Source organism: Pogona vitticeps, chromosome 2, assembly GCF_051106095.1.
Source record: "Pogona vitticeps strain Pit_001003342236 chromosome 2, PviZW2.1, whole genome shotgun sequence".
Classification (NCBI taxonomy): domain Eukaryota; kingdom Metazoa; phylum Chordata; class Lepidosauria; order Squamata; family Agamidae; genus Pogona; species Pogona vitticeps.
Window position 1 is genome coordinate 123,292,492 of NC_135784.1, and position 25,636 is coordinate 123,318,127.

General features: G+C 42.8%; 1 protein-coding gene across 6 annotated transcripts in view; it reads right to left on the reverse strand.

The window, feature by feature from the left end:
- PRKACA (protein kinase cAMP-activated catalytic subunit alpha) overlaps positions 1-25,636 on the reverse strand; it is a 97,555-nt gene that overhangs the window by 21,927 nt on the left and 49,992 nt on the right. For 4 of the 6 annotated variants that reach the window (XM_020800415.3, XM_020800420.3, XM_078385864.1 and 1 more), the window contains one exon: positions 810-871. In XM_020800415.3, coding sequence (XP_020656074.2) covers positions 810-871 — 62 coding nt within the window. Of the gene's footprint in view, positions 1-809; positions 872-14,442; positions 25,223-25,636 lie in introns of those variants that run through there. The other 2 variants (XM_072990327.2, XM_020800421.3) reach the window with 2 other exon arrangements.

Below are 25,636 nucleotides of genomic sequence, written 5' to 3' on the forward strand. Positions count from 1 at the left end.
GTATATATATGTGGAGCGTGTGTGGAGAGTGGAGGAGACGAAGCAGCAGCTGGGAAGAAGAAGCTGGTGTGGGAGTCTGTGTGTCAGACAGGGTACTACTGTGTGTCAGTCAGTACCAACCTGATAGGTTCAGGTGTCTGTATGGTTAGCCAGAACTGATAGGTTCAGGGTCTGTGCTTCAAGTTAAGTGTTCTGTGTGAACCAAACTGTGTGCATGTATGAATGAGACTAAGCCACGTTACTATATCTTATTCACCTGATCATTTTATTTTCCCTGTGTGTTGTATTTAAATAAACCTTATTCTTTTATTTGTTGAAAATCCATCCCTGGTCTGTGTGACTTCTTATAGGGAATGGTTGGTGGCAGCTTAGTGAAACTGTGGCATATCCCAGTAGGTCTGGGTTTGTCACAAAGACCTTCACTTGCGGTGTCTCCATTAGCAACTGGGGTTAGACTTCTGACAAGATCCTTCACAGGCTCCCTTAAAAGTGACACTGGTCTTAAAAACCCCCAAGCCAAACAGAACCACCCAGAAACAAAAGAATATACCCAAAGGACCATCTATGTACCCAGCACTAAATCTAAACCAAGGCCCTGACTATACAACATGCACTTAAATCATGGATACCTGTCAGCCCTAATTTAAATACAAAATGAACCCACTGGAAGTCACTGTTTATCTTGACACACTCCGTGTCACTTTCACACTAGGCCTAAGGGTTTCCAACAAGGATAGCAAGACCCAGAATGTGATTCTGAGATGACGCAGCAAAGGGGAATGACCAAGAAAGCAAGTGCATCACCATACCTGCGATGGGTTCTCCCATTTCTTGAGAAACTCTTCTTTGGCTTTGGCAAGAAACTCCTTCACTGCAAGCAAGCACAGGCAGGGAAACAGCATTAACAGGAAGGAATGATGTTTTGAAGACCTGAGCTGCTGAGTACTCTTCGGGAGTCAGAAGGGGCTTCACTAGGAAACATCCCTTAAAATCCTGTCTCCTCAGTTCCTTTGGCAGTGGTGTCGAACTGTGGCCCTCCAGATGTTCTTGGACTTCAACTCCCAGAAGCCTTCACCACCACCTCTGCTGGCCAGGATTTCTGGGAGTTGAAGGCCAAGAACATCTGGAGGGCCACAGTTCGACACCACTGTGAGGTATCACCAAGGATTCAGTTCAAGTAGAGAGACACGATATTAGAACTGCCAATAGGGGTAAGTACCTAAGTCGGTGGTTCCCAACCTTGGGTCTCCAGATGTTCTTGGATTACAACTCCCAGAAATCCTGGCCAGCACAGCTAGTGGTGAAGTGGTTATAATCCTAGCGGCAGAGAAGTCACACAACCAAAATCAGGGGTTTGGTTTCAGCAATGAAGCTCTAGAGATTATGACACACCCACTGTTGGCCTGTTTTTGGGAACAGAGAGGGAAATCTATACAGCCACTGGAATAAGGAAAGCAGTCAATCACAACTGCTCAACCTGAATCAGCTTTCCAGCATGCTGTTTATCTGGCAGGTCAAAACACCAATAACCCCTAGAGCCCACAATGGTATCCTAGCCATTTACAGTGGTGCCTCGCTTAACGAGTGCCTCGCTGAGCGATGAAATCGCTTAATGAGGCACTCTGGGCCATCGCTGGAGCATTCGCTCAGCGATGGCCCCTATGGCGATTTTTCGCTGTGCGATGATCGCTAAGCGATTCGCTTAGCGATTTTCACACAACGAAGCGGGGGAGAACAGCTGATCGGCGGTTCCAAAATGGCCGCCGGAAGGTCCGCGCCGCATTTTCGCGCCCTGCCCTCGCTTACCGAGGGCGCGAAAATGGCGGCGCTATGGAGAAACATCGCTTAACGGTGAGTTTTCAAGCCATAGGAACGCATTGAACGAAGTTCAATGCGTTTCTATGGCTTTTTTTATTCCGTTTAGCGATGTTTCGCTATAGCGAAGGTTAATCCGGAACGGATTAACCTCGCTATGCGAGGCACCACTGTAGTTGCAAAGAGGCCATTGCAAAGCCTTAGGAAGGGGGGCAGAGGCCCCAATCTTTACGCTTCACTTCCAAGCATCTTATCACAAAGACTTTGAGGAGGCAGAGCAATTTGGAGAGGCAACGGACGGCTGTATACATGGAATTAATAAACCTGGGCCAAAATCCAGAGAACACATGGCTTATTTGCAAGAACAAGTTTTTGTGTCCAGCTTTTCCCTGCAGAAGCTGCTCCTCAGAAATTCAAGAGCAATTCAGGGACTGAGTGCAACAACTTTTAAAAGACAACAAGACAGACCAACTGGCATCATTTCCTCTGCTTTATGGTCACTATGCCAGGTAGCCAAACCTATTCTTGGAACTGAAAGCTGAGGAGCCCCTTTCAAGAATGAAGTTTGGAGAAAAATCTGGGCATGCACAGGGCCTTTCAGAACAAAGCCAATAACTTTCAGTCACATGATGCCAGGATGGCTGGAATCCATCAACAGCCCAGGGCACTTTTCTGCATTTTTCAAACAGGAGTGAGCCACACAAAGAAAAGCAGTTCCTATACAGCTGGAGTCATCTTTAGAGAGGTCACAAGGTCATCCAGAATGGAAAATCTGCCCACTGATGATCATTCTAAATGATGACCACAGCAGCCAATGGACCAGTCACTGCATACCACACAGTCTTCCCCAAGCAGGTTGCTTCTAGAAGTCTTGGGAGACAAGCCCCAGTTACCTTTCAGGACATGGGAGTTGTGGTCCAATGTATATGGAAGCTCCCAGGGTGGGGAAAGATAGGATAGCACTTTCCATCTCCTATTATGGTGCCAAACCTAGCCCTGACAACCAGGGAATCCTGGGAGCCAGTCCTTGGAAGAGCAGCTTGCTAACATGCTTCATGTCTCTAAGTCAGACAGAGATGCATTTTTACACGGGTTGCAGATTGTTTAAATCTGGTTTTTTTGAAGACACAAGATTGTGATGGCATAACCGTCATTACAAAGAGAATTCCAGAAATATTACTGTGGGGGGGGGGACCCACTACTTGATGGCCCAACAGAGTGTCAAAAAGCAAAGATTATCTTCTGAAGAAACCTAGTATGTCATATGTAGCTATATTTAAGAACACTCAACCAGGCAAGATTGGCTTATATTAAAATAGCATTTTCTAGGTGGTGGGAGGGGAGAAGAGTTCTGAAAATGGAGCCAATAAATAAAAAAGGCTCTGAAATTATAGAAATCTTCCAGAAAAAGAGAAAAGTGGAGGTGGGGAGAGCTCTCCCTCTCTAACATTCATCCATTTCCCATAAATCCTACCCCATTTCCTCTGTTCTAACTGCCCAAGAGTGCCATTAAGAGTGCCCCACACGCTCTTGTTACTTTGAAAAATCAACAGGTATGAACAGTACTGGGATTCACGGCATAATTGATTACATAGATTTGGCCAATTTTTAAAAAAATCAAATAACCCCATGGAAATTCTGCATATTACACATGCTTGACATCATCCCTGGTTCATGAAGACTTTTGTTTAGACACAGATGAATGTTTATGAGGCTCTGGCAACAAGAGGCAGTTTCTGGAACTACTCCAAGGCTGGGCTTTAGAAGGCAAGGGCATTGCTCCATGTTGGATTTGCAAAGCTTAGGAGGCTGGGCTCCCAACTGGTCTGCCCTGCATCTCGGTCTGGGCAAGAGAGTTCTGCTGATGATAAAATGTTTGGAAAAGACTGGCAACCACAATAAACCTACACTGTACTTGTTGCTAAACCCTAACCCAAACACCCTATTTTCTAAGATGTGGATTCAGTTACCTCAGAAATGAAGCCTTCAGAAGCTCTCTATTAATTCTCCATCAATTAGGGTTAAATATAGCATCTATCTGCTTAAGGGATACAGACACTGAATTGACCCAAAAAGCCCTTCTCAGCTGTGCCAGAAAATACACTACCCACTGCAGGAACATAGCTAGGAAGTCAACTGCAGGGAAGCTGGCCCACCACTCCCCCCCCCCCGCCCGCCCGTCTCTCCCTCGACTTTTTCCCCACAGCCATACCGCTCTTTCCAGCTCCCTCAACATGGAGTAGGAGTGGGAGTTGAATCTGCTTCAGTGACAAGCAGCAAAGGCTTCTCCTCCTGTCCTTCCCCCATATCACAGAGCTGCTGCCCCTTCCTCCAACATCAATTCCTAAACAAAGACAGGAAAACGGAGGAGCCTCTAGAACCAGAGATGTCGAGGAAGCCAGTCCTAAGGCGCCAGCTTCTCTCCTCCCCACAGGACAGGTGCCTTCTAAAGGCAGCAGTACTGCCCAGCCCCGGGGCCCAGTTGGGAGAGGTTCTCAGAGCTGTCCCCTCACCCATTTCTTTCACACTGCAGCACTGAGCCGCTGGATTTCCCCGAGACACGCACACAGGCAGACGTGGAGCTGCAGCTCAGCCTGTCTGACCTACTTTCTCTTTGTCTCTTGCTTCATCCGTATTACTTACAGCTTACACCTTCCTGCACCGAGCACAGCCTCCTTCCCCACCCCTCCAAGAGACGACTGCTGCCACAAAAGGGAACTCGGACAGCTTCCTTTCCTTTGCTAAGGCCACCACGGCATTATATTTAGGTTCCATGTGGCTCTCCAAGAAGCCCCATACTCCCCCTCCATCTCCAGAACGCTTAGCTTAGCCAGAGGGACCTCAGACAATGGTGGAACACACCCAAGCTTTCAGGCCAGACCAAGTGCTATGATCTCATCTGACTCCCACCCCCTTGAGCAGCTGGCCGCTCTTGCGTCACACCCCAGAGACCCCAAGTGACCTCTAATAATCATCAACTCCTCTGTGGTGATGGTGGGGAGGGGGACAGGGAGGGGCTCCTGCTGCCTTCTTGGAAGTTATTCTGATATCCAGACTGAGGGCCAGCCAGACACAGGGTGGGGGTGGGGGCTGAACTTTTATTTTGCTGTACAAGGAGAACCTCTTGTTTGGTCTGGTCTAGCTTCATAATAAAGCTGATGCCATCAAGGTGGGGGTGGGGGGAAGCATCCAAGCTGTGCAACATGAGAGGCTTAGACAAAAAGGTACGTTGGCATACACAAAGAAACAACAACAACAACAACAAAAATATATGACAGGAAAGTATCAAGAAGAAAAACAGATGCACTTATTTCCCTAGCAAGTGAAACTGTGGCCCAGGTTTTAGCTGACATTTAGATGACACAGAATAAAACGGCCACAGGGTTGATGTGTCCTGTCAGCAAACAGTGGGTCATTTTGTCTGGATCAGGGGTTCACAAATCAAGGGGTATTGTAAGTAAAGTTTCTGCTCACAAACTCTGTGGGCAAAACTCCCACAAATGACTACTCTGGTCTTTAAATAATATAAATAAACATTGCCCAGATTGGTCCTTCCATTTTCTATTTCATTTCTTCATTTTTTTGGTAAGGGGGGACTCCCCAAGTCCCTTGGTTCAAAAACAACTGCTTATGGAGTCTGGCAGGAAATTTTTACCCCATTCAGTTTTTAAAACATTTTGGGAAGGGGCCTCTAGGTGTCTTTGGAGAACCACGTGTTGCCACTCCTGTTCTAGATTTTATTTCTGACTTTGCAAAAGGATCTTATCTGAAGCCTCTACTAAGGTGACTGCCCAGGAAATACCTTCCAAGGGGCCAAGAACACCTTTGACAACATTAGTCCCTTTGTTCCACAGTCAAACTGCATTTTGGTACATATTGCATGCACACCTCCCTTGCATGCTCCATTTCTTGTATTCATTATCAACCATGAAGTTCAAAGGAAGAAGACATAGTAAAATGACACTCTCAGCTTAGGGTTGCTATCCCCACAGGTTTCCTTGAATTCCTTGGAAGGACAGAATACGGCAAATATAAATTCACGTGCACTTGGGAGACTGAGCATTGCCTCCCCCACCAAGCCAGGTACTGGTGGAAAACGGGAGTCCAACAACACCTGAGGATCAGAGGACCAGCACCTGAGGATCAGAGGACCTGGCTTACAGCTACTAAAAGAATCTGCCTCTCACAGATGGTTCTACTTCCCACTGTGCCAGGGACCACCCACTCTTTCCCTTCAGCAATGACTTTCTTAAACTGATTCTGCATGACATGGAACAGCGCTCACTTTCACTTGCCCTGAAACTTCTGCCTGTCTAATTACTGGGTAACTTAACACCCTAATGTTTAGAGAACGAATCTCTTTCCCCCCCACCACCACTCTTCACACCATTCTCAGTTTTATAAACTAAGTAAAAGCGACCCTTAAGCCTATCTTCAAAGGAAAGTCCATCTAGTCAAAACATTTCCACCAGTTCGTTTGGTGCTTCCTTCCTTCCTACAAAAATCATTTTTGAAACCTGGCCACTGGAACTGCATATGGTGCTCTGGAGATTTATAATGGTGTTCTCCTTGTTTCATTTTCAGTCTTTTTCATAGTAATTCTCGGTCTCAGATTTGCCTCTGCAGTACCACACAGAGCTGACATCAGTGAGCCTTCTTCTGTAAGCCCAAGTCCTCACTCTCAGTAGTGACAGCTAATTTAGATCCCATCAGTGTAGACTTGGGGATATATATTTTTTTGTCCTAATGTGCAACACTATGCACTTCCTGACTTTGAATCCTATCTGCCATTCTGTGGTGTTTCCAAAACACCCAGCCTGAACAGTGCCTTTGAAGAAATACTCAAAATATTTTGTGGTAGCTGAGTTTTTTCTTCAAAGGATGTTTTAGAGCAACACTGGTATGGCAGCAATCAGCTAGCCCTGTCCTATTTTAAAAGGCATCCATCATGCTCTACATTTAACTCCCTTCATCTCATCACAATTTTGTGCATTTTTGGTTTTTGCCTTGCTTTTAAATAAATGTGTTTTAAGTGCTGTACATAGATTATGCTGGGACAGATAGCTTCCAATCTTTTCTAAGCAGTGGAACACAGGGACTTGTCCTACATTGTTCAAGTCTTAATCACTGGTCCATCTACCTCAGCACCACCACAAGCACTCAGTGGCTCTCCAGCCTTCTCGATAAGCATCTTTCCTACCTGGAAGTGCTTGGGATTGAAGTCAGGACCTTCTGCAAGAAAACACCCACTACAGTAGTGATCAATGGCTCTCCTATGGGTAGTAATCCCCCTCTTTATTAAAGGCATAATATAATGTGCTCAATTCTGTTGCTCATGGGATCCAGGATCTATACTAAAAAGAGTGAGGCAAGGCAGATAAAGGTCTCACTTCTGAAGCATTTTAAGAAACTAGAAGGGCTAAGAACGTAATTGCCAGAAGACAACTGCATTTTTAAAAGTCTCTTTTAAAATGTGGCTGGGGAGAGGGCAGGCTTGATTTCAATTTTAGCCTTTTGCTACACGTATCAGATTTTACTACTGTTTTAAAAAATTCAGTTGTTTAAGCCAGCCATTCTTAAAGACGGCCATATGGCCCCTTGGGGACCCCTGGCACACTTGAAGGGAAAGACTGGAAACAGTTCTTCACATAACACCTTATAAGGTCCATTATGTGACTTCTACAGTCCCGGTTTAGTTTTTCTTTCTTTCATATCGAGTTTATGGCCATGGCCAAAAAAGGGTTGAGAATGGCTGGTTTAGACACTGAGAAGATTATTTTAAACAAGTTAAAGTCCTAGAGACCTGAGTTCCTAGAATTAGGGTATAGCTCCATCGTTACAAGAAAATATTCTTCTTGGAAGCACCACTTATCCTGCTGGGCACTTGTTATAACACCCGTGAAACAAGTGGAATTGTACTCCATGCCTTATTACCCTTAACAGTAATTTCAAGGTCACTGGCAAAGCTTAACTAGTGTTAATTTGTTCATTAACACTACACATCTCTCTCCTGTTGCACAAGCAAATGTAAGACTGCAAACTCCTTGAATTAGGGGGAATCTGTATTTCATGATATGTTGCTTTGTGCACTACTTTCACGGCACTTAATACAGAAAGAACACGAGAGACCTTGCAACAGAAGGGAGCAATGCATTCCCTGATCCCAACAGCACAGCTCCTGTTCACAACTCCAGCCAGCCCACAACATGAGACTTTTAATAGTTTGGAATCTGTGTGTTTTTATTTCCCGCCCCACCTGAAATCTCCCCAAACATCTTGAGGGCACCATGGGAAAGCTATTTTAGGCCCACAACATTATGAACTAAACCCTATGTTGCTATCTTTCAATGAAAAAAAGATGTTCTTTCAAATCACATATTCTGCGTACAGTACTAGGTTCCCCCCATGTAGGTGGAGATCACCACCCTGTTTGAGGGAAGTTCTGTTCCAAACAGAGCAAAACTCAGCCATCCAAGTTCCATATTGGATGAAAGGATTACTATAGGTTTTCATCTTGTTGTCTGGATTGTACAGAGAAAAGATGGCCTACAAGGGACCTTCCAGCTCTGTGACTTTATGAACTACAATGGTTAGTTGTAAAATAGCCACTGGTCCTCAGTGGATTGGGATCCCAATTCTGGTTACACATCAACATATGGAACAATTCTAAGTACCATTTTCTTTCTCTTTTTTAAAAACTAATTTTTTTCAAAACAAGGAGGAAGTAGGGTGAAAACAAAGACTGTGGGCTAGCTTTTTTTTTTAAAAGGAGGTGAGAGAATGAATCAGAAAAACAGGGGAAGAAGGAGAAAACTGGGTAACATGCAGTTGGTTGGGCTTACTTATACGTTCTTGTCTGCAAAGACTGAGGACTTAAAAGTAGGTTGTTACGCATTTATTTAATTGCTTTGAGAATCTCAAATGTTATTTTAAGCATACTGCTTAGAATGAAAAATACACCCACCTTTAACTGTGAGCTCCAAGCTGCATGATCAAGAACTTGCCAGCAAAAAGAAGTATTTTAGAAATTCAAGAAATTTCTATCAGAAATTAAAGATGAAGAGCTATGCATGAAAGTGTCTTTCATCTGACCGCTAGATGGCTCTTGTACCTTTCCTGTGATTTATTTCTTCTACTAGGTGTTGTTAAGAGACAGCATGCAGAGATGGGTGGGCTACCGGCAAGATTCACCAAGTATTGCAGCTGCCCCATTTACTCCCTTTCATGCCCGTTTTGAACCACCAACAGAGCCAGAATTGACGGCTGAACAAAAACAATACTAATACTGCTAAATTGTTGGAGGAACAAAAGCAACATGAGCAGAAATATATGATGTGCTTTGTTTTGACAAAGTGCCAGGTGTTAAAAACAACACTTTTTACAAAAATAGTTCTCCAATACCGCCGCTGAGGCAAAGGCACCCTTGTAAAAAGAAATGCATGGAAACTTCTTCTATTAAACATCAGTTAAGTCAGACTCCATGAATCCAGCTTATGGAAACCACTCGGCTGTGTCCAACTGCAGAAGGGCCTAACACACTGACCAATGCCAAGGTAAACACCAGAGGATAGTGGGCTAATAGAGACAGTAATCTTTCTAAGTCTCTGGTATCTCCTTCCTCCCCCACTGTATCCAAACATAACTAACTATCCTTAGGGCTGGGGAATTAACTGAGCACCCCACCCTTAAAACTGCTGAGGCCAGGCAACTACTTTTTTTGGCCCTGATCTTCACACAAACTCCAACTTCAAGAAATTTTCCCATCAAGCTTACAGACTCATTCATCATGCAGAAGCTGCTGTAATCATGACACACTACCTCACTGCTTTCCCTTCTCCCCCTTGGAGAGAAACAAAGCAACTATTTTTCACCAATGGAGATTCTCTTGTTCAGCACAGAAGGGCACCCTGAGAAAGATGTAAGAGCTGAAAGGTCACCAATAATCCAGATGTAATATCTGTTGTGAATGACTTCTATAAACACGGCAAACAAGAAGCATCATTTGATAGACATGATGCATTCTCTGCAAGTCATTCTGTAAGTTACCTTGGGTGTGGGGGAGGAATGCAACCTTCATATTCCATTCCTTTTCCTTTGGACTTAAGCTTAAGAAAGGTCAGGGTCCTTAATAATACACTTGGTGAGAAGGGAAACACAAAAGAAACTGGAGGAGAACTGCAAAGTCAGAACGTTCTTTATAAAAGGAAGTTATTTTGTGGTAGAGCAGAAATGGACAAAAATTTAAGAAGATTGATGGCTGAGCCCATTTGTGTTATTAGGGCAGATGGCATCTTCTGTATAAAGTAACAACAAAGTCTAGATGACTCAAGGTCATGAACTGTGGCACATGACAGAAGAGGAGGAATCTCTTGGTTACCAGTTGTCCTGGCCAAAAGAAACAGCCACTTCGCACTCCTCCCATGGGGATGCTGGAGCTATTAAATAGCTGAGTGTATGCTGTCCATGCAAAAGGTCTCAGGTTCAAGCCCTACACCTCCAGACAAGACTAGGAAAGACTTAAAGAGCAACCAGTAGTTGGCATAGACCCACCCCCAACTGTGGCTCTGTGGACCACAACTTCAATTGGACACACAACATATTGTTGGGGATGATGGGAGCTGTAATCTAAAGCACATGAAAGGCTACAAATTGGGAAAGGTTGGTGATAATGAGCCAGACAGACTCAGGGTCTGACAGTAAAATGTAGCTTCTCACATTGCCCCTCCGACATGCAAACCTTGTCAACTATTAGGGTCCTGAAGCCAGGTACAGGTAAAGGTTCCCCTTGACAATTTTTGTCCAGTCGTGTTCGACTCTAGGGGGCAGTGCTCATCCCCGTTTCCAAGCCATAGAGACAGCATTTTGTCCAAAGACAATCTTCCATGGTCACATGGCCAGTGCGACCTAGACATGGAACGCTGTTACCTTCCCACCGAAGTGGTCCCTATTTATCTACTTGCATTTGCATGCTTTCAAACCGCTAGGTTGGTGGGAGCTGGGACAAGCGACGGGCACTCACTCCGTCGTGTGGATTCGATCTTACGACTGCTTGGTCTTCAGACCCTGCAGCACAGGCTTCTGCGGTTTAGCCCACAGCACGACCACATCCCTGAAGCCAGCCTTGCCTCAAAATCCCCATCATCCAGGACTCTGAACTGCCATCAGAAGGAATGCGGCGTTTACACCAGGAACATCAAGCATTTGTAACAAGCTCCCAGAAGATGTATGGCAATGTGTCTCAATGTTATGCTTTACACATCCAAGGCATCTGATGAAGTGGATTATTTGGAAACTATCTGCACTGTTTCTTATTTGTATTGATCTGCTGCTTCATTTGGAGGCAACAATGTTGCTTGTTTACTATTTTAGTCATTATTTTACTACTACATACTAGAACTAGAATGTACTAAATATTTGGTTTATATCACCTCAGAAGAAGATGCCCCCCCCCCCGCAAAACAGAACAAATCCTACCAATGGCCAGCTCCTCACCTACACTCCCCACACCTTCTTTCCACTGTCTGATTACTTTCATCTTCTTTGCCACAGCTTTCACCTCAATGCTGGGCCTTTCCTGCAGCCCACTCTAGATGCAATTTGCACTCAGAAAATCCAATATGCAAGGCAGAGATACCCACTGTAGGCATACTCCTTGTAATTTGGTGACTACATGCAAATGTCTGGCTCTTTTCTCATTGCCAAGAGTTGTACCAAAAGATAGATAATTCACGCTCACAAGTATAATGTTACCATTCAGAAAAAAAATTAGAGTGGACCCTCGACTCACAGACGGCTCGACTTACAGACTTTTCGAGTTACAGACTTCTCTGGCTGAAAAAATTAGTTTCAACTTGCAGCCAGAGAATCGACCTACAGACCAGAAAAAAACCAAAATGGAACAAAAATGGAACAAAAACGGCCGGTTATGGGATTAATCGGTTTTCAATGCATTGTAGGTCAATGGAGACTCGATTTACAGACTTTTCGACCTGCAGCCACCGTTCCAATACGGATTAATTCCGTAAGTAGAGGGTCCACTGTACTCTGGGAGAAAAAATTGAAGCCAGCCCTAGGAATATAGCATGGAATGGGATTACTCTGGATCTTGACCACGATTCTGGACATGAAATCATAATTTACACTCTGCCTTCCCATGCCAGCAACTGGAGAATTAAAATCAAGGTATTTGCCAACACAGGGAACCTCCCTCTTCACAAGGTTCCCAAAACAACAACAAAAAGCTATAATCACCTTGGCTAACAAGCCCCTTGAGGGGCAAGCAATGACTCTGGCTCATAACAACTGTGATCTCAGAGGGATCTTTAAATATCCTAAGAGTCCAGACCCAAAACACACCAATACCAGCTTAAGCCCACCCAGATCCTTTCAATGCATTTTTCTCCATTTTTGTGCCACCACCCAACGGCTTTATTATACAGTAATATAAGTTACTGTAATGTATCCAGCATAAACTATGAGTCAGTAAATAATGTGGAAACCAACTGGGAGATCTGTCTTTTCAGCAAAGTGCAAGAAGTCTAGAATTCTATGACATCTCTGCTGTTTCTGATAATTTCTAGAAGATATTCCATGGTCTGGAGACGAGAGAGTTTAAATCAAATCATGAAATTGCACAAACAATTCTTTTCTTTGGAGACATCGCATTCCAGTATTTTGATGGTTTGGAATATCTGGTTTTAATTTCATTCATTTATTCATTTTTAAACCCTACACTTATATTTCGATCTTCCTCCAAGCAGTTCAGATGTCACAGTTTCACAACAATCCTATGAAGTAGGTTAAGCTGACACACAGCAACTGCCCAAAGTCACTGAGGGAACTTCGTGACTGAGTGGGGATTGGGACCTGGTATCTCCACTCTCAGTTCAGTACGATAATCATTATGCTGTGCTGACGTTTATCATTTACTATGGACTGAAACATGAATGCTGTGATACTTTGGGGAAGAAAATCAGTTTGCAACACACAGCTTAACTAGAGCCCTGGAATCAGTCCGGCGATCTTTCACTTGAACTTGGAAGTGAAAAGGAAGTGTTTCCAAGTATAATCATAAGTTCACAACCCACGATTCTGACCACTTGAAATACATAGGTTACTTCCTAAAAGTTACTCAGCCATGGCATGGACTACTACTTCTCCTTCACTGGAAGTATTTAAGGAGAGGTTGAATGGCCATCTGTCAAAGATGCTTTAAGCTTCAGCAGGGGGTGGACATGGTTACCCTTGAAGTTCCTTCAAGCTAGCTCTATGGTTCTGTGATTGTAATGCTCTGCCTAAATCTTACTCTGGATTAAGTTACAAGTCAGAACGTATAACATCTAGCTATGCATGAGCTGCAGAGCATAGCCTGTATAGAGAGCCAGTGGTACAAACTGGATTTCCTGAAAAAAAAGTTTGATAAGTGGTTACCCTTGGGGAAGGGGAAGTTTGCTAAAAGAGAGTATTAAACGCATAACTAGAAAGTCAGCCAGTATTACTAACACATACAGTGAGAGGTGAGTGAACCCTTTCCTCCTTACCTAACTCACAACAAAAACTTTTAAAGCCAATTCTCTTACACAGCTTTTTTAAAACCAGGAAAGCTCCTATGAGTTTGAGATGTGTATAAAATACTCATAAGTATTCCGGTGGGGGGGGAGACCCTCTTAAACATGGCAGAAAACCTATTCAATTTCTTTCATGGTGTTCAGCCAGGAAGAAGCATGGGTCCATCCCCCCCGCCACAATGCAATACACCACAATACACCAGATTGTGTGTACATTGCTAGGCTTTAGACAGATTACCAGCAAGATATGTGCGTGTAGCCATGTAGATTCTGAGACATTCCCTAGTTGAACTTCCTTTCATGATGCCGACACCCCCATTTTTTTTTTTTTTATGATTAAGGCCTCTTACTGCATATGCAATTCAAGGGTTTCTCTTTATATGAGCATTTAAAAAACCACATGCATGTTTCAGCAGAAACAGACTACTGTATATCTAGAACTATACTCTGCAAGTAAAACACAGACAAGCTAGTCCTCTCCAAACAATGGCAACAGCTCTGAGAAATGTTCAAGGTTTTTTTTCAGGAAGAAAGGGGGATAAGTTCCAAAGAAGGTGGAAATGTAATCATAATCATTTTCATCATCATTGTCTTAGAACTGAGAGTTGGAAGGTATCCTGTGGATCATTGACTCCTTGTCAGGGAGGCACAGTGGGAAACTGAACTCTCAACCAACCTCTGTCTCTGCAGTCAGAGACCTAAACCACCGAGCTATCTAGCGGTTCTTCATTAAGGATTATTCCTCCAAGGCCAACCATTTCCATGGTTCCCTCAAAGATACATGAAAATCATAGCTGCATGTGAGGAGTACAGACCCAGCTGTTTAAAACGTATACTGCACTGGATTCCACAGTATGTATGGAATCATGCAACCCACAGGATCGAGTCTCACAAATCATTCAACCCATCTGTGTCCTTCAACTGCAAAAGCCCTTTTCTCAATATCAGGTACATGAAGCAGATCAAACCAACATCTTGGGAGTAGGGAGTGGGGAAGAGAAGGGGAAAAAAATCATCCCATTGTTGCTTACCATCCATTCACACCCCCATTGTTGCTTACCATCCATTCAGTGGCCCTCAACCCTCAGAGGTCCACCTGGCGGCCCTGCTGTTTCTGCAGCTACAAGCATACAGTTAAGAGGTCACAACTGATGGTGGGGAAGGACTGACCCAATCGCTCATGGGGGACTTTGCCCCTGGTGACAAAAGCAAACACGACCCCTGCCTGGAACTCAGCCTGTTGTGGAAGCCAAAAAGAGTCCCGAGCCAGTACAGGGTTGAGTACAGTTCCAGGGTATGCCTGTTCTGCCTTCTCTCCCTTTCTCGCGAATGCATCGATATGAGCCAGGTAAAACCCAACTGAAGGGATCCAGCACAATATTCAGAAAGTCTTCTTCTAGCAATACCAGCTGCTCCCTCAGACACAGCAGGCTCTGCCTTGAAGATCAACCATATTTTCAAATCCTGGGATTCAAAGTCAGAGAGATGAGATATACCGAGGCAACGCAGTCCTGAGTCAGAGAGATCCACTGTGCATGCTGTGTGCATATCAATTCTTCTCAATGTCACAATTCTGGGGAACAACGGTTCTGTAAGAGGGACAGCTGGTTACAAAACAACAATGCCTGCCATCAGCATACAGTGTGGGGGGTGTGGAGCAAAGGATCACATGATGGCAATGCAAAGAGAGCGGGGGGCAAGGAAGACACTGCCAGTCAATGGAGGCAATTCATTTACAGGCTTAGGGCAAAACCCTGCCACAGATCTTGCCCAAGCCAAGACCGTTGATCTCTGTTATTAGGCAACCAGTGTTTGTGTGCTATCAGGTTATACCTGTAGCTATCCTTTCTACTCTGGGCGAGGGAGACAGCTAGCAGAAAAGGTGGAAGATACACTTCAAGACCAGGCTGACAGAAATAGGGGGGAAAAGGAGCAAGGGGCGCCTGGCTCACAAGGGCTCCTTCCAGTCTGCAATCCTCTCAGAATGCCTCTTGTCGCCAGCCTGCCCTGTGCCCTGTTCTGCGCCCTGTTCTGGTTCTGTTCTATCCCTTACACTTACGATGGTGCCTGTGTGTGCTGAAGGATGTTACTAAGTTGCTCAGACAAGAGGAAACCCTCAGAGATCGCGAAGGTGGCACCTCTTGAAAAACAGAGCAGATCTTGCCAAGGACAGATATCCTCATGACTCCTTCCCTTTAAGAAAAATGGTGAACACAGACAAGATAATGTATAAAGGATCACTTCCCAATCTGAAAGAATCTGCCAGGGGATGTGGAGAGCTGCTTGCTTACACCTTCCTGCAGGTGAAAGCCAAGAAGACAATAAGGCATGACAGATACATCATGGCAGACTGAGACAGCTGCCAATTTATAGCAGGCTTCACAGCATGGCATGGCTCTCTCAGTAGGTGAAGGCACAATAGCAGTCTACTTATATGGGCACCCACACAACAGTGCCAAAGCACAAGAACAACACACATGCAGGGGATCCTATCCAACTTAAGTACACCCTACAAACTGGCACTGAGATCACACAGAAGCAAACATGTACAAAATTTGTGCCACACTACATATAGGAAATGAGCGATCCACATATATTTGGTACAATAGAATATCAGGAGACCTAAAAGCCACCAGTCCCTCCTTCCCCAACCCCAAACTAGAGTAATTTTGCAAGAGCAAAATAAGAGAACCAGGGATGCTATGCCTTGATACTGAGATAAAAGTGACCTTCCAATGCCCTTCTCACTGAGCTATCCAGGCAGCTACTTGGATTTTAAATCCATGGCACGGCTGATTCAAGATTAGCCATGTCATGCTGGGAGCAGGGCATACAAAACCAACCTCCTTCAGGAAGCACCATGAAAGGGGGGGGAAGGGAGAGATAGGTGCAGACAGGGGATTAGCATCTTCATGTTGCTGCAAAATTTTCGAAAGTGTCAGTCCTGGACAATGGGCAGAGACACACTGAGGCTACACTTTAGGCAACAAAATAACTTGGATAGGCCCTGGGTAGATTCCCAGCTCACTGCTTAATGTTTTTCTCCTGCCAATGTGTAAACGGTAACTGCAGAGTCCACAGGTGTTCCAGCAGATGCATTTTCAATGATGGAGGTTGCTTTCTTGGCAGAGCTGTCAGTTTTGTGATTTCAGTTTTTCAAAAGCAAAGCAGAATGTCCCTGCTTGTGCTGTCATTTGGTGGATGATATTAAGGAGCCCAATTTCATTTCAACTATATTTTGGAGGTCCTATTTGCTGTGCTGATCCTTTTGAGACAGCTATCACAGTTTCTTTTCTTGAAAGAAAAATAAAGCATTCTAGCTATTGAATTCAAATTCCCTAGCTTTAAAAGTTTTACGCCATTAACATTCATTGCTATTCTTCTGCCATTCCTCTTCCTATTTTAGAATAATTTACTTGCAACTGCTCATGGTTACTTTCTCTTACATGGCCACGTTTCACAGTCTCAAACATTTCCTTCCTGTTAGTTAGATTCTGCTCTAAAAATAGCACACCCCTCACTGTTTACTCAACTTTCTGAAGCAGTCATTTGTCCAGAACAAAGTAGGAGGTGTTGTTTATGCAGTGTTCCATTAAATATGGTTAGTTCTTTTGTATTTCATTTGGTATGGAGTTTTTAAGATGGTACAGCCCTTTCCTGGTAGCAGATGATGATTTCAGAAAATACTTCATATCAGGCAACAGCACTGTCCAACAGCCAAACACTACATCTTACACAGCTGACAAGGAGAATCTATATGATGTCCTTAGAACACTAGAACTCCAACCAATATTGCATGTACTCCGATTACTCTTTTAATGATCTCGTATGTTATTCAAGTAATCAGAAAACTAATAGCCACCTAGTTTCTAGAATGCTGACCTTTTCCTTCAAACTATGTGTGTTGTTCTGTTCAAGCAGGTCCTTCTTATTCTTTTTGCAGAGCTCTCAAAGTTTTGTTTGAAGATGTTTCTTGATAGGAATTTCAATCTACTGAAATATGATTATTCAAGCTTCTATCAATTTTCTTTTGTACTGCTTACTATAAAACTGCTCAGAGCAACAGCTTTCTAAGAGTGCTTTTATAACAGCTGACATGAGGAATGGGCTGCAGTAATTAGGAGTCACACTTCAAAATTCCATCCCATGGACAAAGCACTTGGAGTTTCTGCTTGACTTTGATTATGAATAGGATCCGTCATTAAGATAGGACTTCTCACATCCCTGAAGAGCCTTTGATGCATTCTGAATCTTCCAATTGTGGACTTTATGTTTGTCAGAAGTATGGACAACAGTCCAAGAGCATAATAAACATCAACCATTTGTCCAGGACTTGAAATTCTAGTTTCAGTGAACTTTGCATCTCTATATTCTAGCCCATTTTCCCATTTTTACAGAGGCTTACACTACTTTTCTGCTCTTTTCATAGCAGCTACAGAACCTCTTCCCATATTTCAGAAAAAATATTTCTCCTGTGTATTGCTCTTTCCTCATCCTCAAGATGCCACTCTTCAGAACACTTCTAATATGGCTACCTATCAGCACCCCAGGCACAAAATCTGTACTCTGTGTGTGTGTGCATGTGCGTGCGTGCGTGCATGCATGCGTGCGTGTAAGAGAAAGAGAGGGAGGGAGGGAGAGAAAATAGTTTTTGTCAATTCACAACAACTGCTACTGCTACTGCTACTGCTACTGCTACTGCTACTGCTACAACAACAACAACAACAACAACAACAACAACAACAACAACAACAACAACAACAACAACAACAACAACAACAATAATAATAATAATAATAATAATAATAATAATAATAATAATAATGTGCTATCTAGTCCATTTTTACTTATGTCGAACCTTTTCAGGGTCATATAGGGAGAGAATACTCAGAAGTGGTTTACCATTACAATCTTCTGGGGGCATATTGGGACTGTGCAGCTTGCCCATGGCTACACAGACTGGCTCTTTTGCTAGAAAGAGCAGTGGAAAATGGAATTACTAACTTCTGGCTCTAAGGCCAGATACCCAAATCTACATTTCCAGGCAAGAGGTTTTTAATGCAACAAGTACCCGTGTCACATAAAGTTCACACAAGTTCCCTTGAGGCCATGTTCTTTTCAAAGTTTACTGCATATTGTCAGTACTTGAAATGACTGACTGACCGACACACACACAGGGCTACTTTCTGTAGTCTCCGCATCAGCTCTCCCTCTGTTCAACAGTCCCCCAACCCTCTGGCTGAAAAAAGGGAAATGTAGAAGATTGTCATTTTCTACCTGTTGCTATGTCCCTGCTGCCCGGCCTGAAGTTGCTGCTTTTAAAAGTTGCTTTCGTTCCTTCTTTCATAATACATAGGCCACCTCAAATGAGAAATAGGCAGGATAAATAAATAAAAACCCCTGTATCTTGCATCTCAGGACTCAAGTTCTCAACTAGGTAGGCAAAACATACTGGCAAGTGACATGTAGAGACAAGGAAGGTGACATTAAGTTAACTTTGCTTATACTGCTGTGTCCATAAAGCCCTGAAGCATGGCATCAAAAATTGCAAGTGATAGCAAGACTTGCATTAGGAATATTCTTCATGAAGCTATGCATGTAAGATAATAGAATGAAGACATTTACAATCCTGGACATAGAGGCAGTAAGTTATGGGGTTATGGGACTGAAAACTGTCAGTCCCTGGGTCCTTCTGCAGATCCCACCAGCACCTCCAAAACAGAATTGGCCAGAAGTCCACTTCTGGTTTGGTAAATGGAGGTGGGAAGACAACATCTATCTCAATGTTGTGCATTTAAAGACATAAAACGAAGTGCAGCAAGGACCTGTGGATGTAAAGCAGAAATGCTACTCTTGGAGGCTTCCAAAAACAGTGCCTTTTTTTAAACCATTTTTTCCCAGCAAGTGGATGTACCCAAGAGGGGCTCTGGGCCCACACAAACAATTTTGGAGGACTGCATGCCACTCATGGGCTATTATGATTCTCATCCTTATTGGATGAGGTACCTTATGACATGATGAAAGAACAAAATAATCCAAATGTATTAAGGCAAGAAAGAATTGGAACAACTTTTGTTTCCTTCCATAATGCCCTTGAACAGAAATACCTAATAATTATAAACCCATCAGATCAGTCAGAATTATTTAACACACCACCCAGAGAAAAAGATTTAATACTCAGCAATCTTGAATGTTTTAATTTCATCTTGGCTACACGTTGTTTTAATACCATCAGGCAAGCTTGGTAAAAGGCTCACCTACACTCCCTGGCTGCACATTGGTTTTTAAATCCCTCAACTGTGATGCAGCACACTGTCAACAACACAATTTCCAGTGTTTACAGCAACCAGGCAACACTGGGAGAAGAGAAAGACAAAAGAAGGATTTCACTAATGCTTGCCTTGTTTTTTTTTTTTTTTAAATATTGGGATGCAAGCTTAGATGCAGGGCAAAGAGTGTGTGCCACTGCTGGACAATTGACATAAATGGTCCTGTTGATCTTCAGCAACACAACTACTTCAAACACCAAGAAAGCAAGGCTGGAGGGACAGGACACCTGGGGCTTCTTTCAGACTATTTCTATGCCAGGACATGTCGATGCAACAGAACTTGAATGGGCAGCTTTGGATAGCCTGGGGGCCACACCAACCCCATTTTCAATCTCCCATTACAAGAGAATGTTTAAAAGTCTAAATGTAGAAAATCATACCACTTTGTGTGTGCATGAACAATATATGCCACCAACACCTACTGAAGAGATCACAGGTGGATTTTATTTAACACAATGCAGTTACTGCATTGTAGACATTCGAATGCTGAACAACCCTATTTTTACTGTTTAGTTACTGTTTTGTTGAATGCGTTGTTTGTTCCAAGTCTAATGTCTAAACAATAAAAAACAAACTGAACTGGGCTTATGTCATTTGCTGTCTTGGGTGATCATCTCATGACCCATTACAATAAACAAATACCAATTTGGCTTTTATTACACATGCACAAACAGCTAGAACATTGTTCTGCACAGTCAAGTCACATCTGACTTTTGGCGATCCTTTGTAAGGTTTTCAATGTAAATAAGATATCTAAGGAGTGTTTTTACCAGAGGGCTCCCCGCCCCACCACACCAGTGAATTTCAATGGCCTAGTCATGACAACAACACAAGTCTCCTGAGTCCTAATAATTTTTTTTTTACATTTTAGAATTTGTATTAGTCCTGAGTCCTAATCTGTTACTCTGTTTGCTGCACTTGGCTGTCAGAATTTTAAAAGGTCTAAAAATTTTGGATAGACTCTGCAGGTCCAGATTTTGAGTTGTTACCTATTAAAAGTCAACCACAATGTTTAGACTGCTTTTCTGACAATGGCTGAACAGCTAGGATTCAATACCACACAGATTCTTTGGAGCTCAACACTATCCTAGGAAAACATAAACATATACATGTCACTAATTAACAGACCTCTATTTTTTATCAGACTGGGGTAAGCCAGAACTTGAGTTCACCACCATGGCAAATATTCTGTTGTGGTTTTGCACTGGCTCTTGGTATGGGTTCTCATCTACAGAAAACATTGCTTCAGAAGCTGTTGACTTCAGACTCACATGCCTACCCAGGAAAATAAATTCAGATTCAATTCACTCATATACCCATGCTGATATGATAAACTACATGTTTGGTTTAAATAGGCTTCAGGTACCTGCTACTATATTCCTATGTACCAGACCTCCAATAGAACACTGAGGCCCGCATGAAATATTGCAACAGTATATCTATCGTATTTCCCCGAAAATAAGACAGGGTCTTATATTAATTTTTGCTACAAAAACACATTAGGGCTTATTTTCAGGGGATGTTTTATTTTTTCATGAACAGCAATCTACATTTATTCAAATGCTATACAGTCATGTCATCTTCTTCTGGTTGCTGCACAATGGTGGAAAGTGGGGTTTCACTTAACTCGGGCTTATTTTGGGGGTAGGGCTTATACTACAAGCATCCTGAAAAATCATACTAGGTCTTATTTTCAGGGAAACAGGGTATTATCTGGAAAGGCCCGGTTCTCACTTGCAATATATGCTAAAGTACATTGGGCAGGAATAAAGGAGAGAGACCACATGCTGATTGTTTGGCACCCTTTTTGTTCTCCCTTTGCTGTCAGAAAACCTTTTTATTTAAGCAAGCTCTGGACTATCAAGTTAAATCTGCTGTTGTTTTAACTGTCATTCTGCTCTCTGACCTTTTAGTTACAGTAGTTCTTATCTGCTCTTTTATGTTTGCATGTTTATATTCTTATGATTTCCCCTAAATTGTTAGTCATCCTAAGTGCCAGTGGCAGAAAGGATAGCAAATAATACAGCATACTGTATATGTGGGTGATTGCAAACCTGGCCAGGCACAGAAGATCTAAGCAAGCATAAACAATACTGCGCTAAAACCCTGACACACAGTAAAGTTTTGGAAAAAAATGAGTTCACCTTCTAACTGGAATTGACTGAGGCACAGAGGGGAGAAATCAATACTCTGAATTTGATCTGTGACTCAGTAGTACAGTATCAGGGTGTGGGAACTGAAGACAATTTTGAACATGGACGACAAACTCTTACATAGCTCAACAGTATCCCTCACAGCATCTGGCTGGCCAGCCTTAACTGTCCAAATGTTTTCTTTTCTTCTCTGATACACATCCAGAAAACATCTTTTGCACAATTATTTGATTGAATACAATTGGTTAGCCCTCTTATAATTCATATTTAGGGACACAAAGGTGTTTTAACTGCTAAGTAATTTTCTGATTTTCTGGCTGGACTACCAGCAATGAAAACATTATACAGGTAGAAATGACAGAAGTCAAGTCCTACACGAAGGCCACCTTTTACAGAATTCACATTCCCATGGAGGAGTCTGTTCACTCCAAAAGGACTGTCCTAATACCATCTAATCACAGGCCAGTATTCTTTCAGATCATCAGTTCTACAATGAATTTTGCATGGGCCCTGGAAGCCAGGACTGTCTCTCCTCCCCCTGCAGAGACTCTTACATCTTGTGACTCCGCCTCTCCAGCAACCCCATTGGTCCATGCAGATAGTACATTAATATTCATGACCTGGGCAGATGCCACACCAGCTAATTCAGATAGACTTCATTAATTCATTTGGAATGGTAGGTGAAACTGTTGCCTTCTTTCCCCCTTTTTTCTTCCTCCCTTTCCACAGAATAAACCCTACTTCATATTTTGACATTTCTTCATGTTGTTTTAAGAAGAGACTTTTTTATTAAACCATCCCATACCAACAACCACACAGTTGCAAATCTACCATATATGTTCTTAGAGCTTTCAAAAGGCATTTTCCTAAGCTCTGTGATTCTAAGGTTTGGGAAAGAAAATGTGAAGCACTGTTCTTTCTATTGCTTCAGAGAGCAGGATTGAAAGGAAGGGTTCTTTGCACCAGGGGCTCAGAAGCTCTCCAAGCAGCTGGACTGATCATGATGTGTCATGAAGGCTCTTCCTGACTGGTGGCATCCTATGAGTAATTTGTCTGGTAAGAGCAGCCCCTTATGAAGAACATGTATTTGCTGCCAGGGAAAGTCATTCCTGTTACCAGATATGTCATTACATGTTTACATTCTGGAACACAATTTAATGCATAGGCAAATCACTTATCATGCAGGAATTTCCCACAAACAATTCTAATGAGCTGTTTCCTGTGACTTCTGTAAAGCTATTTCCATGGAACAGCTAAAGATTTCATTAGAAACCCATGAGACAACATGGAAATCTAAACTTTTCATTCAGGTTTCTGCTTTGTTTAACTGACCCAGGGAGGCTTTGGAGGTATGCAGGAAACCAAGAGAAGCAGCTGGCCCAGCTAATGGTAGCTCATGGGAGTGATGGCTTAGGATGTCAGTAATACCTAGGCCAAGAGAGCCAACACCTCAACATCAATTTCTGCTTCAGCTAATTTTCTAAGCCAGCCTGGCCTTAAGGCCTAGTAGAAGAAAATCCACTGACAGACCCTTATCTGCCATTTCCTCCTCCACAGTGGATGAGAACTAAGCATTCAGAAGTAGAATGCTTGTTTATTGTGGCTTAAGCTGCCAGGTTTGCCAAACCAATATAAACTCTATGAAAGACAGCTGCATTGAACTCTGGGTTTGGATAAGGCAAAGAATACAAACATACATAGCTAACAGTTCTGGATAAGGGGAGGGGGGAACTGCAGAATCTCCTTGTTTGAAAGATCATCGGAGAATCTAACACAAATATTTCCACAGTGTTCATAAGAGTTGCCTAAAGTCGTCCTGATTTAAGCCAGCATGCATTCTTCATGAGAGTTTAATAAACATGAAATCCAGGGAATTGGCAAACCCAGAAAAATCTACTCGTATTGCTGGGTTGCTTTACTAGCTATCACCAATGAGACTGCAGATGACTGGCCACATGTCACTTGCAATTTGTTACTCTAAAATACCAGCCTTCACTATGATCCTCTAAGAAAGTGTCCCCCTTTTTTTTAAGGGAAATGTGGAGGAACACAGAGGAACCACCCATTTCGCTCTGATCACTGGACCTGCTGCAAAGAAGACACAGAGGTTCTATTCCTTTACTCCAGGTACAATAACCTACTTCCTTCTCAAAGAGAAGATTTCCATGCTTTTGGTTCTGAATACTTGCCTTCATGTGCAAAGGACTCAAACAAAGCACTAAGGAAATGCTAATGCCCAAAGAGGAAAGAGGCCAAAGAAAAATCTGGCATCAAATGCTCTCCAAGCTTCTATTTTAGACCATACTGCAGTGCCAAAACATTATTGTGACAGTTTTGTTTATACTTGAGGTTTCAACATCAGACCGTATTCACTCCCCTCTTGCTTGAAGGAGACAGTCAGGTACAGAAGAGACTAAACTATGGAAGGCCTACTTCTCAGTCCCAACCCAACATCTGAGATAGAAATCTAGATACTGTCCATCATGGAAATATAATATGACCTCACATCAAGGCAAGAACTAAAGCCAGAGCCCTGGATGATGATGGCAGAAAAGAGCAGAAGTTAACAGTGACCAGCCCTTGCCTCTTATTCACAGCGCTCTGTCAATTGAAAACTGGAACTCCCTAAAAGTACAATCAGTAATTTAAAATGAAATAATATAAGGCAATCAATTCCTAAAATTGGGAGCCGGCATTTAGAAGAGAATTTGCTTCTTAATAACAGCTTGCCTGTGAACCATCACCAAAGTGCTGCAGCTCTCCCCCAAGGATAAGTAAACTGCTGTTGGTAATCAAAGTCTAGATTTTTCCTGGTTCGATAGCCCAAAGTACACATTTTAGTTTTGTTCAGTTTAGTTAAAATATTTTTACCACACCTTTCTCCTTAAAAAGGATCCAAGCCATCTTACATCATTGGAAGACAATATTTGCAGCTGAAAACAATGAGTATAGAACGGATATTTACATCATTAAAAGACAGCATTTGCAGCTAAGAACAATGAGAATAAAGAAGCAACTTACATACTTAAAAGACAATATTACAGCTAAAACAATAAGTATGCAAATATTATAAAGGAACAAATACCACTTTGAGAGATAGTAAACACAAGTAGTACTAAAGACCCAGTCAGAGCGTAATACATAAAAATCCATCTGAAAGTCACTCATGTAGCCAGTCACTGAGAGAAAGCTTGCATGAAGAGAAAGGTATTTGTCTGTTTGCAGAACAGCAAAGATGGGGCCAGTCTGGCCTCCTTTGGGAGAGAGTTCCAAAGTCTGGGAGTAGCAACAGAGAAGGCCCTCCTGTGTCTCCATCAGACACAGGTGTTCAAGGAGGTGGTCATGTTTGTCTGTCTCAGCATCACTAAAAAACAGAAGAAGGTTTGTTACATCTTTAAGACTGACAGACATGTTTTAGCACCAGCTTCTGTGGACTACATTTTCCTGGATGCACAAAGTACAACATCCAACCTCAGATATGTATGCACATTGTATAAGGTTGTGGATGACAATAGCATCAGGCTGGGCTCTTAACGGTGTATATATATATACGAATTTAAGTGACACATCAGACTCAAATGCGTGATCCACTTCAAGGTGATTGAATGGTAAGCTCTCAACTTGTGTTTATGCTAACAAGAGACAATAGGAACTGCTGTCCAACAATATATGGACACCCTAAACAGCCTGCACTTGCCATAATTCAAACACTGTTTTTAACAGGAAAAGCCATTTGAGGCAAGAATAGAGAAATAGCAGGGAAGGGGCACCT